An 18,156-nucleotide genomic window follows, 5' to 3' on the forward strand; every position below is an offset into this window, starting at 1 on the left:
AATTTAGCCTCCTGAACTGAGATTAGCGGACTAAAATAAGGCGGTAACAGGGAGATGTGAAGCACAAGTGCAACAGGAGTGAGGGAACAAGTTTAATGCCGAATCTACAGAAGTATACAAACAGATTAATAAATTATCATTTAGCATGAAGCCTGTCCGCATAACTTAATGTTGTGCTGCACGTGACTCTGTGGTCCCAGATGCAGTTTACATAACGCTAGATAGCCAACTAAGGAAGGGAAGTAGCGTACGTGACCTATCGCTCACTAGTGACCCATGGAGACACGTGACGATAAATCGTCTTGCGCAGATAAGTTAACCAGCACAAGGCTGTTAGGGAAGTTCTGTTGGCAGAAAACGACTATCACTGACTCGGCGTTTCAGAGTGTTAAGAACCCTCTCACACTTGCTTCTCAACTGCTGTACAGGTTGCTAACACACTCACAAACAGCGGAGCTCGACTCTGAAGTAACGGGTGCGAGTCCTGGTGGTAAAAGAAATTGCCATCGATGATATTTGTCTGGCAGAGTGAGAAGCGATTATGACCCAGAGTATCTGATTAGCAAAAGTGTGCTGAATTCAATTCCAAATCGTTCCGCTGTATGTCATTACATAACAAGAACGTGTCATTACTTAATAAGAATGTGTGACAATGTGGATAGTGATCCACCGGACACAAACGTAAGTTTCGGAGGCGACGTTAATGTTATGCTGTGTGCAGATGTACAATATGTTCTTCGTCCTCTTTCATACACTGTAGAACAGGTAGTAAATTTAGTTCTGTATCTATAAAGCACATACTGATTCATAGATCATTTTACGGTTATATCATAATGCTGTATTTTTTGCAGATTTTTATGAAAATTCTGAATCTTATACTAAGTGAGAGGTAGGAAAGATAATAAATCGGGAATAGTGATCTGACGTTAACAACAGCACTTCAAAACCTGTCGCTACGACCTACATGTATTCACGCAACTATACTCATAAAGCTACATGACTGGTACACTTTGGAAGGTTGTTCGCTTGACAGCCTTGCTCAAGGCACACACACACACACACACACACACACACACACACACACTAAAATTTAATTCTCGCAAATTTTTTTGATTCTCAGTATTACGCAATTATTCTGCCACATAAATCATCAACATTGACATCGGTTTCTACAAAAGTTTAATAATTTACTACACATATCATAAACCAAATGAGAATAACAGACCATCTTAAAAGAAGAAAGAGATGCCGATTAATATGTTTACGTGCATTTAGAACCACGTTGCACATTCGTGTTTATTGTCAATTCGGTTATGGTTTAAGCATATTCTAATCAGATAGCGACTTCTGGAATTCAGTTAAATTCCGTGGACAAATTAATCATCAAACCATAGCCAAGCGAGTCATGTCTTATAACACTTAAAGTTCTGCATTTCACTCGTCAACTACAACGTCTTGGAATATTCTGAATAGTACTAACTAAGTAATCTAAGGTAAATTCGTCAGAAACAGTACTGTACGCAACGCTACCTGTAGGTAGGTAAACTATGTGATCAAAAGTATCCGGAGACCTGGCTGAAAATGACTTACAAGTTAGTGGCACCTTCCATCGATAATGCTGGAATTCAGTAGGGTGTTGGTCAACCCTTAGCCTCGATGACAGCTTCCACTCTCACAAGCATACGTTCAGTCAGGTGCTGGAAGGTTCCTTGGGGAATGGGACCCCATTCTTCACGGAGTGCTGTATTGAAGGTAAGTATCGATGTCGGTCGGTGAAGTCGACACGAAGTCAGCATTCCAAAACATCACATAGGTGTGCTATAGGATTCTGGTCACGACTCTGTGCATGCCAGTCCATTACAGGGACGTCATGTAACCACTCCGCCACTGGCCGTGCTTTACGAGCAGGTGATCGATCATGTTGAAGGATGTAATCGCCATCCCCGAATTGCTCTTCAATAGTGGGGAGCAATAAAGTGCTTAAAACATCAATGTAGGCATTTGCTATGATAGTGCCATTCAAAACAACAAGGGGTGAAAGACCCCCTCCATGAAAAACACGACCACACCATAACACCACCGCCTCCGAATTTTAATGTCGGCACTACACACGCTGGTAGATGACGTTCACCGGACATTCGCCACATGCGGCTTATGAGCAACCGCTCTACCATGAAATCAAAGTTTTCTCACCTCCCGCGTAACTGTCATACTATTTGCAATGGATCCTGATGCAGTTTGGAATTCCTGTGTAATGGTCTTGATAGATGTCTGCCTATTCCATATTACGACCCTCGTCAACGGTCGGCGGTCTCTGTCAGTCAACGGACGAGGTCGCCCAGTGCGCTTTTGTGCTGTACGCGTCCCTTCCCATTTCCACTTCACTATCACTTCGGAAACAGTGCGCCTAGTGATGTTTAGGAGTGTGGAAATCTCGTACAGACGTATGACAAAAGTGACACCCAATCACCTGACCACGTTCGAAGTCCGTGAGTTCCGCGGAGAGCCCCAATCTGCTCTCTCACGATGTCTAATGACTACTGAGGTCGCTCATCTTGAGTACCTTGCAGTAGGTGGCAGCACAATGCGCCTAATATGAAAAACGTACGCTTCTGGGGGTGTCCGGATACTTTTTTTCGCATAGTATATAACCTGTTCGGTAATGCACTGCAGACAGACGTTTCCGAACATAGTTCGCGAATCCGATTACCCAGTAACTACCGAACGTCTTATTAACGACACAGGCGCGCAGCAAAACGTGACAGTATCGTCAGTGCAGGATAAATAGTCCAGCAGACACGAAAAGATGATCAAAACTTTATATGGTGTATGAAATGGAAGAAATAGTGGAAACCATTACAAAAGAATATGATAAGTTACATATCTGTTGCTGACGATCTAATCTGGAGCAAGAAAGTATATTTGGCACCTGACGACGGAGTAGCGTTATTATAGTATCTGTACAACAAACGTCAAAGGTTTGGAGACTGAGTACTGAAAGGTAGACAAGATATAAATCCTCCACTGTCAGCAACATGAAACAGTTCACGTTATGTCACTTGCTGGGAGAATTTGTAAAATTGTTCTTCTACCATAACACAGACTGACGTCAGCATAAAAATAGCTTTAGGTATCATAAATATTCTACTTCCAAATCTTCTTTTTCCTTGTATCGCTACAAATGCAAGTAAATGCCGTGATCTATGGCAATGTGAGTGGCGAAAAATAGATACCTTACAAGTATCATTACGCTTTCTTTCTATTTCGGTGACGATTTATGTAAGTACAGTACGCAACCATTCATTTATTTTAGGCTTGCAGTGACTTGAAAACAATTTAACGATACAAAAACAAAGTGTCACAACTCAAAAATTGCAACTGATTGCATATTATACCTACATAAACTGACAATTCAAATCACAGTTGCAATTCATCATCCACAATGGATGTAAATGAATTTACTTTCAATTTCGTTCGTTGGTGGTCGCCCTGGAAGAACAATCGACGTTATCGTTCATAAATGCCTGAATTTGTCTGATGTTACGGTAACTGCCTGTCGTGTTTGTGAGAAACAATAAAGTTCTTTTAACTCACGTTGGAATTCTAAGAACAAGGCTGTACGTTATACAGTCTTTCTTGAAGCATCTTCAAATGGAGATACTTGAAAATTTCTTTTAGGCTCTTGCGCTGGCTAACAATTCCGTTGGCGAAATGACTAAATGAGCTGTTTGTTGTTGAATTTTCTCTGTTGCTTCCGTTAATATGGAGAACAAGACTGACGAACAGAGATCGGACCAGAGTTCTGTGAGCGATTTCTTTCTGCGCTGTATTACACTTCTTTGGAATTTTTTCATGACGCTCAATCTGGCATTTGTCTCCCAACTCCCATCGTTCTGGATGTACCCCTGTACAAGTACAGTCTGTTTAAAACAGTGCTACCTCATTCAGTTTATCCCTAGTGTACTGCACTGTTTTAGAAAGAAATTATTTAATAATATAAAAGCTTAGTGCAACACGGTTCGTTCATTTCTCACTATCAGTATCTGCACACATTACAAACATTATACACACGTTATTTCATAAGGTAACATATACTATCAGCTGACTTTAGGAGCATAAAGACAATGTTTGGTTTATATTGTGCGTACTGCAGCTTCCGATTAACTAGCCTGAAAAATTTAAGTGAGCATTGCCCTATAATGACTGAGATGACTGGCTTATGTGGCCGAGCGGTTCTAGGCGCTTCAGTCTGGAACCGCGCGACCGCTACGGTCACAGGTTCGAATCCTGCCTCGTGATGGATGTGTGTGATGTCCTTAGGTTAGTTAGGTTTAAGTAGTTCTAAGTTCTATGGGACTGATGACCTCAGATGTTAAGTCCCATAGTGCTCAGAGCCATTTTAACCATTTTTTTTTAACTGAGATGTTGAGCTCATAAATACGAAATGGTGATAGTACTATACATTGCAAAGCTTTAGGAGTAAGGTTGTCCAGGAGAAAAAAGAAAAATGAAGCGAAACATATTGTCATAGAGTTATGTGAAATGATATTATTATCGTTTTTTACTTGTGTTCAGTATTTTGCCAGACACCTGCTCTGTTTTACCTAAGTAATCCTTCACTGGCTAAAATTTATTCTGTAACAAGTACTTTTCCAATTAATTTAAATAAGCCCCTTTTAGTAATAAACTTAATCTCCTTGGGCAATTTATTGATCAGTTTTATTTCTTACTGTTCTTTTTTTTCAGTTTCATGTAGTTTCTTTCTTGGTAAACGTACGCTACTGGCCATTAAAATTGCTACACCACGAAGATGAGGTGCTACAGACACGAAATTTAACGGACAGGAAGAAGATGCTGTGATATGCAAATTATTAACTTTTCAGAGTATTCACACAAGGTTGGCGCCGGTGGCGACACCTGCAACGTGCAGACATCAGGAAAGTTTCCAACAGATTTCTCAGAGACAAACGACAGTTAACCAGCGTTGACTGGTGAAACGTAGTTGTGACGCCTCGTGTAAGGAGGAGAAATGCGTACCATCACGTTTTCGACTTTGATAAAGGTCGGATTGTAGCCAATCACGATTGCGGTTTATCGTATCGCGACATTGCTGCTCGCGTTGGTCAAGATCCAATGACTGTTAGCAGAATATGGAATCGGTGGGTTCAGGAGGGTAATACGGAACGCCGTGCTGGATCCCAACGGCCACGTATCACTAGCAATCGAGATGACAGGCATCTTATCCGTATGGCTGTAACGGATCGTGCAACCACGTCTCATTCCCTGAGTCAACAGATGGGGACGTTTGCAAGACAACAAGCGTCTGCACGAACAATTCGACGACGTTTGCAGCATTATGGACAGTCAGCTCGGATACCATGGCTGCGGTTACCCTTGACACTGCATCACAGACAGGAGCGGCTGCGATGTTGTACTCATCGACGAACCTGGGTGCATGAATGGCAAAACATCATTTTTTCGTATGACTCCAGGTTCTGTTTACAGTATCATGATGGTCGCATCCGTGTTTGGCGACATCGCGGTGAACGCACATTGGAAGCATGTATTCGTCATCGCCATACTGGCGTATCAACCGGCGTGATGGTATGGGGTGCCATTCGTTACACGTCTCGGTCACCTCTTGTTCGCACTAACGGCGTTTTGAACAGTGGACGTTACATCTCAGATGTGTTACGACCCGTGGCTCTACCCTTCATTGCCGGCCGCAGTAGTCGAGTGGTTCATAGGCGCTTCAATCTGGAACCGCGCGACTACTACGGTCGCAGGTTCGAATCTTGCCACGGGCATTAATGTGTGTGATGTCCTTAGGTTAGTTAGGTTTAAGTAGTTCTAAGTTCTAGGGGACTGATGCCCTCTGCAGTTAAGTCCCATAGTGCTCAGAGCCATTTGAACCATTTTTGTTGACTGTATTTCCCTTGTATTCTACTAGTAAACGGAAGTCTGCTACTTGTTTAACCCACGTCACAGCCTATGTGATCCTTCCTTTTCATCTCCCTCCAAACTGTTACACCGAGAGTTGACCGATTCCGGCTGTGACTCATCGATATTTTTTGATTTGTGAAGCGCACAGTTCTACATTTCTTAAGGTTTAAAACAAGTTTCCAGTCTTGACATCACTTTGGATTCTTCTAAAGATCGTCTGCAGATTCTTTAAGTTTGTACTTCATTATAGGTAAGTGTACCATCTGCGAAAAGTCGCAAGTTAGTGTTAATATCGTTCGCAAGGTGATCGACGGCGCTCCATCAAAGATAACGCGCTGCGTCCTTCAAACTAATAGCCTTCAGTCCAGTAAAACATTTCGCTTGATGTTATTGCGTTAACTGCTTTCCGGTAATGGAGGAATAGTTCACCCCCTGACTGCCTTGATCAATCACTTTCAGTATGTCATGTGAGAAAAGTGCGAGTTGGTTTTCACATGATCCTCAGAGTATGTTCTAAGATTGATCAACAAATTGGACGGTCCCCTAAAATTACTGGACGGTCCCCTAAAACTAATGGTAGCTGACACTCGATAATATGGGAATGCTACGGCTGATGTAAGTTCATTTATATGCATGGTGGATAGTGAAAAGGCTATGGAATAACAGTAACATAAACCGTCATTCAAATTCACGAAACTTAACGAGCTCCCATTCAGGAACTGCAACTACTAATAAATCAAAGGAGCTCAGGTACTACAGTTAAATTAAATAGGGGAAAACAGGGCGAGTGCAAACATGCCGTTGGTCAGATACCGAACCGATGAAAAACGTGAAATTATTATAAATATCAAACGAGAAAAAATTCTTTGCTGATATCGGTACTCGCTCAGTCGTAATTTTGTGTACGACAATACGAAGCTTGGCACTGTTTGTTTCATTGCAACTAAAGGGATACCTGGCATATTCTGCGTAAGACTTAAGGCGAGAAAACACATCCCACAAAAAACGGGAGATGAACTATTAAATGCAATAGCTTAAGATGATGTTACATTAATTTAAACACTGCAGGATGAACTTTGATCGCCTACTGTGTCACGTGGTGTGATCACCAGCAAAGAATCGGGACCTAGAAACGAGCATACGAATTAAAATCACTCGAATTTCCATAGAAAACGTTGCAACATTTTCCTAAAAAGCACGCATACGAGCTTAGAAATAAACAAGAATATGAAACACGAATTGCACTGATCTTTAAGTGCTCGTGGCAACATCTTCTACAGAAGGAGGTTATCTCACTCGCCTTCTAGACATGGAAATTAATCATATATAATGGAAATTACATATAGATGACATGTATCTAAATTTTAATTAATTTTGGAAATCCTTAGGAAACACCAAACAATAAATTGTAATTGCTTTGCGTTCAACGGAGAAACAATTTTTTGTTCACCACTGTTTATACATATCAGTATAAAATTACTGTTTTTACAGAGCACGCGTTATTTTCACTCACGCTGTTCCATATCTCTGCGCTTGTTTAATATTTGCTTACATGAGAAAACGTACAATTGGATATTATTGTAGTTACAGTGAACATAACGTTACTTTCATTCGCATTGTTTCATATGTCTGTGATGTTTAACATTTGGTTAATAAGAAAATATGTAAATGACATAAATTTACGAAAAGTAAATTTATATGAATGTGAAGTTATTTGACTGAATACTTTAAAGAGTGAAACACGAGTTTGATATCGTTTCCAGCTCCATATTTTTTTTTTCATTATTGTAATTATTTATATTTTGCCCTCGTTACTACGTCGCATATGTTTAGAAATGTGTGATTTTCTTTGGTTCAGCTAGTTTTTAGTGTAATATATATAAAGCGTACAGATCAGTTGACGTGCAGTTATCACCTTTGTAGAGTGTAGTCTACTTGTCGATTCATTCGTACTGCTAAAGTATGTTACAGTTAGGAGGAATATCAATTTCTACTGGGCAACAAGTTCTCATCCTCGTATCGATCCTTCTAACAGGCGAAGATAAAGCTAAACGTTACGTAGAAATTTTCGAAAACTGCAGCTAACTTTGGCACGTCTCAGATTTGTTTGCTATTTTTCGACCGCCTCCCTTATTTACATTCCAGTTATCATACATCAGAACACTAAAATATCACATCCAAGGCGAACGGAGCAAACAAAACTGGGCTACAACTGCTCTAGGGAAGTCATTCCGTAGAGAATGCTAGAATGACTTCTAGATTGCCGATGATCGGGCCTGTAACGCACACTTCGCACCTACCACTCGTTGGACCAGAAATAAAACCCTTTCGATGCACCGGACAAACGTGGAGCTTTCGTTGAATATTTATGCTGTCTCTGCACACACAATTCTGCTATAAACTTGGCAGTCAGTGTCGCCTGCACTCTGAGAGGCAAATACTGAGAAATTTCCTTTCAGCCGCTGAAACAGCAGCGGTGAATACTGTCTTTGCTTACTCTATAGACAGTTGCTAATTACATTAGCACGGCCATAACTTACGTAAAAGGGAGGACACAATCCTTGACTTATTACGCATCACAGCCATTTTATTGCGGCTACTCATAAAGCCGGCAACCTTGACGCGACTTGCCGACTCGCCACTGTCTCGGAGTTCTGTGCGTTCTGTGTTCATCGGTGGGGCAGTAGCAGAAAAAAGCGATATCGATATATGTCACACATCTCGTTCCTCCGCTACGTCCATCCTCTGTTGCATGGTTCCAGGCATGCGTTGGTTGGCCACTGCTGGACTAATTAGTCATCGTTAATTATAGAAAAACGCACACGTGTCTAATCATGCTGGGTTACACTCTCATTAAAATTCAATTATCAATCAATCATAAAAACAGGACTGACAGCGAGAAAAAAAGTTCAGTTTTGTCAGGTCCGTGCGTCAGCGGACTCCCGTATCGTGATAACACCGACTGCAAACGGGAACTCGTTAACAGTATGAAAATTGCAAAAAAGAGAAAAAATAGATAATATTGATATATGAGCTAGTGTTATACTGTGTCGTTAACGAATATTCCTCTGGAGTGTCTTCTCCTTTGTTTTTATTACTTTTCTCCTTTTTGCGTGCTGCAGTGTTCCTTCACCGAGACACTTTTCTCTATGAATGATATAGTTCTACCACAATCAAAGAAGAGAATGTCACATCATTTTCGACGAATAACTGCAGTCTTGCGGCGCCAAAAATGATAGTTCTACCACAATCAAAGAAGAGTATGTCAAATCATTTTCGATGAATAACTGCACTCTTGCGGCGCCGGAATAAGTTTGATTACAAAATAACTTTTTTTGACCAGTTCATTGTGAAAAATACGGGCGTCATTTCACAAATGTACTTACGTATGTACTACGCAAGTTGTAGTGGAATGTGTGAGGAAGAACTGCGTGTGTCACGTACAACGGACTCTACTTTTAAATAATGCGAGTTCGAAAATGAGTGGTGTTTGGCTGAAGAAGACCCCCTCGGCAGAGGATGACACGACTGTCGGTTGGATCCGATTTCCTCCTCTACGGTCAGAACGCGGAAATTTACCTTACTTTACCTTATCTTACCAGATGTCTACAGTTTTAAATATAGCCCACAATTAAAATCCGCTGTGATAAACAATTCTAGATTACTTTTCCTCATGTTGCCATATATAACCTCAAGGTTGAAACTAATTACAGAGTGATAAACATAAAAACTCTTAGAGCCCTGTACTGTTTATTTACAACAAAATAATTGTCGTATAGAACTGTCGATATGGGTTTGCGAATTTGAGCTTGCACAGAAGTTGCATTCCTACGGGTTTGAATGTCCAAATTCAATTAGCTCAATCCACTGTCAAGCAAATGATAATTTGTGTTTATAAACAGCAATCACGACAGACAATAGTTTAATGACGTCAGGGAAGAAATGACTACAACAAATGCGAAAAACATGACCGATCCTCGAAGCTGAGCCAATCACTCTCCACGACAGCTGCCGCCTATGTAAAGGAAATTTAGTAATCAAAAAGCTGCACAAATAATCTTGAGAAAATTTACCTGATTCTCCATACAGTTCTGATCTAACCCCTTCGACTTGTTATCGAAGTTTCGCGGAGACAGTAGGTTTCTCTGGAAGAACGTCGAGCTGCCGTACTCAGAGCGTTCGACAGATGAGCAAATGCTCTTTATTTCATAGCACGGTGAAGCTTACCAGGCGCGAGTACTAAGGAAGGAAGGTGAAAGGGAGTTAAGGTCTGGAATGGCTGAGCGGAAATTTGAACCCAAGTCCTCCCTCCGAAATACGAGTCCCGTATCTTAGCATTGTGCCGTAAGCAACCCCTTAGTCGAGGTCATCAATGCAATTACTTTTTCAGTGGTACTCCAGCAGAAATAAATGTTCACCGACACTATCTGGAAAGGGGATGTGAGGTAGCAGTACACATTTCCTGATCGTCATACTTAGAGTCAATCTCTTGGGTTAAACCTGTCCGCAGTGAGAGCATCTGACAATGGAGATGGTGATCCATCCGTCAGATGGGTCATTGAACTCCTTAGTCCATTTGTGCCATTCGAGAGGAATCGATATGTCCTGGCACTGAATTTCTCACTACCTCTTTTTCCTATTCATTATCACCAATATAACAACAACATTAAAGACAATAGTTGCATGTCTGAAAGAACAGACATGACTGACGATCGACAGCTGTAGGAAACTGGTTCTGAGTAAATTCGCTGAGTACGAATATATTTGCGTAGGCTCTATTCTACCATTAGTTACGTATGAAATTTTTGCCAGACCGGGGCTCAAACCTCGGTTTCCCGCTTATCACGAGCAGTCAACTTAACAACTTCGACTACGCGTGCATGCTTCCAGGACCGAACCATACTTCCATATGTCACACTGCCTGCGCTACATCCTCGTACCACAGCCCCTTCTTTCATGACGATGCTCTCAGCATTACTTTGGATTCTCGCACCAGAGGAAAGAGACTACGAGGAATCGTAACCAAATGATGTTACCGTCTTTTTCACTCCTTGATATGTAACACGTACTTACATGTCTATTCTTTCAGACATGCAGGTAAGTACTAATCGCCAAGGTGGACAAAAGACGGTGACATCATTTAGTCACGATTCCTTTTAGCCTCACTCTGACACTCTCGCTGGTGATGGAATCCACAGCAATGTTGCGAGCATTAAGTCAAAAATGTAGGGGGACTGTGGTACAAGGATGCAGACATTGTGAGATGTGGAGGCCTGAGCCAGCTCGGGAGGCGTCCACGGATAACCGAAGCTGTTAAAGGCTACCGCTCCCGTAAAGCAGAAAATCGAGATCTGAGTACCAGGCGGTCACACATTTTCATATATCGCTAATAGTACAATACAGCCAAGGCAAGGTATTCGCACTCAGAGAATTGATTTCGAATTAAAACAGAACATGCAGGGGGCATCGTGACCTATAATTAACCGACGCATAAGACATAATGTTCACATTTTGTAGGTGAAAGATGCCAGCAGGCGGCTGAACGTCCGACGGTCTCCCGGCTTAGAATGACATCTGATTACTTTTACGACAGCGCCACCTCGCTCTAAATGTTGGTCACTAAGACACTGAAGAAAAAATGTTACCGAAAACCGTAGGAGAACACACTGATCGCTTTGGAGAACTGTTTACACTGTAGAACGGGTACCAGGCGGTCTCGTCATCCTGAACCACTGACGTAAGGCATAGTAATGGCATAGCAAGGCAGAAGTCGCGCGATCGTGTGTGTGTGTGTGTGTGTGTGTGTGTGTGTGTGTGTGTGTGTGTGTGTGTGTGATTCTGTGCCACTCGTTTTTATGGGTCGACACGGAGACGTGACACAATAGCAGGAAAGAGCAACTGTGTTTGCACACGCACATGACAGCACCACGAATGAAGTTGCACGTTTTGTTGGTGTATCAGGTATTGTCAGTGACAATCCGCTTCAAAACCCACAAGAATCGTTGCCGTCAGCGAATCCAAGTCCACATCTATCAATTCACGACAGATCATTGTCACAGTAACTGCCTGCAATTGACATTTGTGTTCTGATAACGCCAAAAAGACCATACCTCGAAGCTGCAAATGAAGCTGCATATCTTTAATGGACCTGCCAAAACATAAACTGGGCAGCAGGTGATAGGAGGCATATAGTGTGGGCCGACGAGTCGCTATATGGCCTCTTTTCCAGATGATACAAAATATCGACTGCACCAGAGGGTGAATTAAGCGTTAAATCCGCAGTATGTGGAGGGTGTAGTTTAGGCTGGAGGTGGTTGTGTTATTTTTTGGAGTTTTTTCGTACCATGACTTGGACCTGCTCATTCAGGTTACAGTGAACGCGGAACTGCATGTTTCTTTCGTATTGACAGTTGCGCTCCTGGTGTGACTAACGCTCGGGCTCCTTGTCGCACCTTGACTTTCCCGCTAAATCATCCGATTATATTTCCATAGAAAACGTCGTGTTCTTCCGGAAACAGTGGGTGAAACGTAATGAAAAACATTCCCGTAAATGTAATTTCAATAGTATTCATCATGGGATGACGTGAGGCAATACTGATCCTACGACTTATCTTAGAAGAAAGATTAAGGAAAGTCGCCGACCGATGTGGCCGAGCGGTTCTAGGCGCTTTAGTCTGGAAACGCGCGACCGCTACGTTCGCAGGTTCGAATTCTGCCTCGGGTATGGATGTGTGTGATGTTCTTAGGTTAGTTAGGTTTAAATAGTTCTACGTTCTAGGGGACTGATGACCTCACATGTTAAGTCAAATAGTGCTCAGAGCCATTTGAACCATTTGAACCATTATGGAAAGGCAAACCTACGTTTTTGGCGTTTGTAGACTTAGAGAAAACTTTTGACACTGTTGACTGGAATACCCTCTTTCAAATTCTAAAGCTGGCAGGGGTAAAATACAGGGAGCGAAAGGCTATTCACAATTTGTACAGAAACCAGATGGCGGTTATAAGAGTCGAGGCCAATGAAAGGGAAGCAGTGGTTGAGAATGGAGTGAGACAGGGTTGTAGCCTCTTCCCGATGTTATTCAGTCTGTATATTGAGCAGGCAGTAAAAGAAACAAAAGAAAAATTTGTAGTAGGTATTAAAATCCATGGAGCAGAAATAAAAACTTTGAGGTTCGCCGATGACATCGTAATTCTGTTAGACGGCAAAGGACTTGGAAGAACATTTGAACGGAATGGACAGTGTCTTGAAAGGAGGATATAAGATGAACATTAACAAAAGCAAAATGAGGATAATGGAATGTAGTCGAATTAAGTCTGTTGATTCTGAGGGAATAAGATTAGGAAATGAGACACTTAAAGAAGTAAAGGAGCTTTGCTATTTAGGGAGCAAAATAAGTGATGATGGTCGAAGTAGAGAGGATGTGAAATGTAGACTAGCAATGGCAAGGAAAGCGTTTCTGAAGAATAGAAATTTTTTAACATCGAGTGTAGATTTATGTGTCAGGAAATCGTTTCTGAAAGTATTTGTGTTGAGTGTAGTCATGTATGGAAGTGAAACATGGACGATAAATACTTTGGACAGGAAGAGAATAGAAACGTTCGAAATGCGGTGCTACAGAAGAATATTGAAGATTAGATGGGTAGATCACATAACTAATGAGGAGGTATTGAATATAATTAGGGAGAAGAGGAGTTTGTGGCACAACTTGACTAGAAGAAGGAATCGGTTGGTAGGACATGTTATGAGGCATCAAAGGATCACAAATTTAGCATTGGAGGGCAGTGTGGAGGGTAAAAATCGTAGAGGGAGACCAAGAGATGAATACACTAAACAGATTCAGAAGGATGTAGGTTGCCGTAGGTACTGGGAGATGAAGAAGCTTGCACAGGACAGAGTAGCATGGAGAGCTGCATCAAACCAGTCTCAGGACTGAAGACCACAACAACAACAACAGTATTCATCATACAGGAATGGCTTCATCTGGATGTGGCATGTTGTGGACTCTCTTCCTCGCCAAATTGAAGCTATTATCAAGGCTACAGCCGGTGTTATAGGATTACCATAGTCTGTCATACACAGTCGCAACACTTGCTGCTGTGAAAATTATTACGGTCTGACAGATGGAGCAACACCAGAGCCCCTAGTGGAGAAAAAGCCAGCAGTAACATTAATGCCACTTTCTATTTATTTTTCTACATAATTAACGAAATAGCTGTTAAATTTTTGCGTTCCATGCGCTAGAAACAAATGATAGTGCAATAAATATAAAGCGAGACGAATCTCAATGATTTAGTGAAGTAAGATACAACTTATTCATGTTGAAATACTTTCGGATATGCGTGTCACTGAAGCTTACTCCCCTGAAACCAAGACAATGTAAACATATGTTTCTTGCCTGAGAAGCACATACATCTCTGTTGTTGTCTGTTCTACTGTTATATGCATTTTCATTGCCACATACAAATTTTGTATGCAATCTAATGACTCACATATTCTTACCCTTCTCTCGACTTTCTACTTCACGAATATCTTTAAAACTGTAATTAATTTTACTTCATAATCGAATATGTTTAAGATTCTTGCCGTTTGTAGTAAAGATGTCCATTGTGGAATTGTTTTCTGCTGTGGTGGAAAAAAAAATATCGCGTCAGTGTGGTTTTTCCTTCATCTACAGCTGTGGTGGCTTATTTGGTACGTTAAATAATGTAGGTATTGCATACCGGAATAAGTTTGAATACAGAATCACTTTTTGTGGCCGGTTTGGTACGTTAAATAATGTAGATATTGCATTCCACGTTCCTGCGTTCCATTTTCACAGATTTGACGAAGTGTACTGACGAAAACTTCACGTTATTGAGCAGACTTCTACATCTACATCTACATTTGTACTCCGCAAGCCACCCAACAGTGTGTGGCGGAGGGCACTTTACGTGCCACTGTCATTACCTCCCTTTCCTGTTCCAGTCGCGTATGGTCCGCGGCAAGAACGACTGCCGGAAAGCCTCCGTGCGCGCTCGAATCTCTCTAATTTTACATTCGTGATCTCCTCGGGAGGTATAAGTAGGGGGAAGCAATATATTCGATACCTCATCCAGAAACGCATCCTCTCGAAACCTGGACAGCAAGCTACACCGTGATGCAGAGCGCCTCTCTTGCAGAGTCTGCCACTTGAGTTTGCTAAACATCTCCGTAACGCTATCACGCTCACCAAATAACCCTGTGACGAAACGCGCCGCTCTTCTTTGGATCTTCTCTATCTCCTCCGTCAACCCGACCTGGTAAGGATCCCATACTGATGAGCAATACTCAAGAATAGGTCTAACGAGTGTTTTGTAAGCCACCTCCTTTGTTGATGGACTACATTTTCTAAGGACTCTCCCAATGAATCTCAACCTGGCACCCGCCTCACAAACAATTAATTTTATATGATCATTCCACTTCAAATCGTTCCGTACGCATGCTCCCAGATATTTTACAGAAGTAACTGCTACTAGTGTTTGTTCCGCTATCATATCATCATACAGTAAAGGATGCTTCTTTCTATGCATTTGCAATACATTACACTTGTCTATGTTAAGAGTCAGTTGCCACTCCCTGCACCAAGTGCCTATCCGCTGAAGATCTTCCTGCATTTCGCTGCAATTTTCTAATGCTGCAACTTCTCTGTATACTACAGCACCATCCGCGAAAAGGCGCATGGAACTTCCAACACTATCTACTAGGTCATTTATACATATTGTAAAAAGCAATGGTCCCATAACACTTTTCTGTGGCACGCCAGAGGTTACTTTAATGTCTATAGACGTCTCTTCATTGAGAACAGCATGCTGTGTTCTGTTTGCTAAAAACTCTTCAATCCAGCCACACAGCTGGTCTGATATTCCGTAGGCTCTTACTTTCTTTATCAGGCGACAGTGCGGAACTGCATCGAACGCCCTGTATCTAATATTTTCTGGGTCTCATGAACAAATAAAGCGAGTTGGGTCTCACACGATCGCTGTTTCCGGAATCCATGTTGATTCCTACAGAGTAGATTCTGGGTTTCCAGAAATGTCATCATACGCGGTCAAAAAACGTGTTCTAAAATTCTACAACGGCGTTTTTCTCCAAATGGTCAAGCCTTCTGCTGATTATTAGCCATTTTTTTGTTCTTGAAGAAAAACTACACTGTTCAGTAAATATCTATACGTTACAAGAGAATCTTAAAAAATCTGTCCTATAATGCACTGTTTCATATCTCCCAAGTTACTTAAGGATCTAAAGAAAGACAAATATAGTATGGTTTTTTATTCTAGTTTTCGTCGATTTCATACGACGATACACGCTCTCTATTATCAATGATACTACGGGCACTCACCCGATATCGTATTCAGAACTATAGCTTTCTGTCCTCTTGGGGCGCTGCTGCCGCAGTGTATACAAAAATAAGTGAAACTGTCATGAGAGCCGCGCAGGATTAGCCGAGCAGTCTTTGGCGCTGAAGTCGTGGACTGTGCGGCTGCTTCCGGCAGAGGTTCGAGTCCTCCCTCGGGCATGGGAGTGTGTGTTTGTCCTTAGGATAATTTAGGTTAAGTAGTGTGTAAGTTTAGGGACTGATGACCTTAGCAGTTACGCCCCATAAGATTTGACACACATTTGAACATTTTTTGAACTGTCATGAGTCTATGTGTTAGATGTGGTATTACTATGATGTTTCCTTGGGTGACTATGTGTTTGTCTGTTGCGGTACGTTCGTAGTTAGTAACTACGTTTACTACTTATCAAATCACTTCATACCTCACCGTTTCGGTCTCTATTTCAGACGGTCATCATCAGGATAATGACATCTACAACACATTATTATCCAAATAAGCGTTCACTGTGCATCATCTCTTTGCTGGCTGTTTCGCTGCTCTGTTTTGTATACGGCTATCGCGCAGCATAATTAAGCTGCACAGTAATCACACGACGTTTCCTCCTTTTCTGTGCAGACGGAGGAGATCCTGGAGACGCTGGGCCTGTGGGAACACCGCAACACCAGGACGGAGCGGCTATCGGGCGGCCAGCGGAAGCGGCTCTGCGTGGCGCTGGAGCTAGTCAGCAACCCACCAGTCTTCTTCCTGGACGAGCCCACCAGGTATGGCGTCACGCTGGACGCACCCAATAGCTAACACACCCAAACAGGAGAAACTGCGCGCGTTCCTTGCGATGGCTGTTACATAACGGTGGCACTGCTTTCCCAACCTGGTAGCTACAGTAGTTTTTCATTACACTTTCAGTTCTGCTCAAAACAGCTTTTATAAAAGCATTTTAAAGTAAAATCGTCACTAATATGCTAAGATCCTATTCTTCTGCAAGTGGTTTATACGATATATCAACATCTGGAAGACTTTCAAATTTAAAAATAGGTTACCTGTCTTCTTAGTGCAGTTAAAGTACGGGATATCACACAGTGTCGAACATATCCCATGGAAATGTATACTCAAAGATGCACCATGAAGGAATTATTCGAATGGGATCGACGGAAAATGGCACAAGTAATGTACGTACACAGACAAATACAATTTCAGAAAAAAAGGTTCAAATGGCTCTGAGCACTATGCGACGTAACTTTTGAGGTCATCAGTAGCCAAGCACTTAGAACTACTTAAACCTAAATAACCTAAGGACATCACACACATCCATGCCCGAGGCAGGACTCGAACCTGCGACCGTAGCGGTCGCTCAGCTCCAGACTGTAGCGCCTAGAACCGCACGGCCACTCCGGCTGGCACAATTTCAGAAAATTGAATAATTTATTCAAGGAAAAGACCTTCACAAATTGAGTAAGATAATAACACCTTGGTCCAACTCTGTCCTCTATGAAGGAAGTTATTCGGCCTGACATTGACTGATAGAGTTGTCGGATTTCATCCTTATGGATATTGTGCCAAATTATGTCCAATTGCGGTGTGTTAGATCGTCAAAAACCCTAGCCGGTTGGATGGCCCTACCCATAATGCTCCAAACGTTCTCAGTTCGGAAGAAATCTGCCGAACTTTCTGACCAAGGTATGTACTGGCAAGCACGAGCAAAAGCAGTAGAAACGCTCGTCGCTTGCGGGTGGACATTACCTCATGAAATGTAAACCCAGGATAGTCTGCCACGATCGGCAGCATAAAGGGGTGTCGACGCACCACTGTGCTGCAATAGTGCCGCGGATGAAAAGCCAAAGGGATCCTGGCAGGAAATGA

At 42.1% G+C, this 18,156-nt stretch overlaps 1 protein-coding gene across 1 annotated transcript in view; it reads left to right on the plus strand.

Annotated features, from left to right (window-relative positions):
* LOC126356304 (ATP-binding cassette sub-family G member 1) overlaps positions 1–18,156 on the plus strand; it is a 443,602-nt gene that overhangs the window by 243,017 nt on the left and 182,429 nt on the right. The window contains exon 5 of the mRNA XM_050007250.1: positions 16,915–17,060. Within this exon, the coding sequence (XP_049863207.1) occupies positions 16,915–17,060 (146 nt within the window). The remainder of the gene's footprint in view (positions 1–16,914; positions 17,061–18,156) is intronic.

The sequence above is a fragment of the Schistocerca gregaria genome, chromosome 3 (assembly GCF_023897955.1).
Source record: "Schistocerca gregaria isolate iqSchGreg1 chromosome 3, iqSchGreg1.2, whole genome shotgun sequence".
Lineage (NCBI taxonomy): Eukaryota > Metazoa > Arthropoda > Insecta > Orthoptera > Acrididae > Schistocerca > Schistocerca gregaria.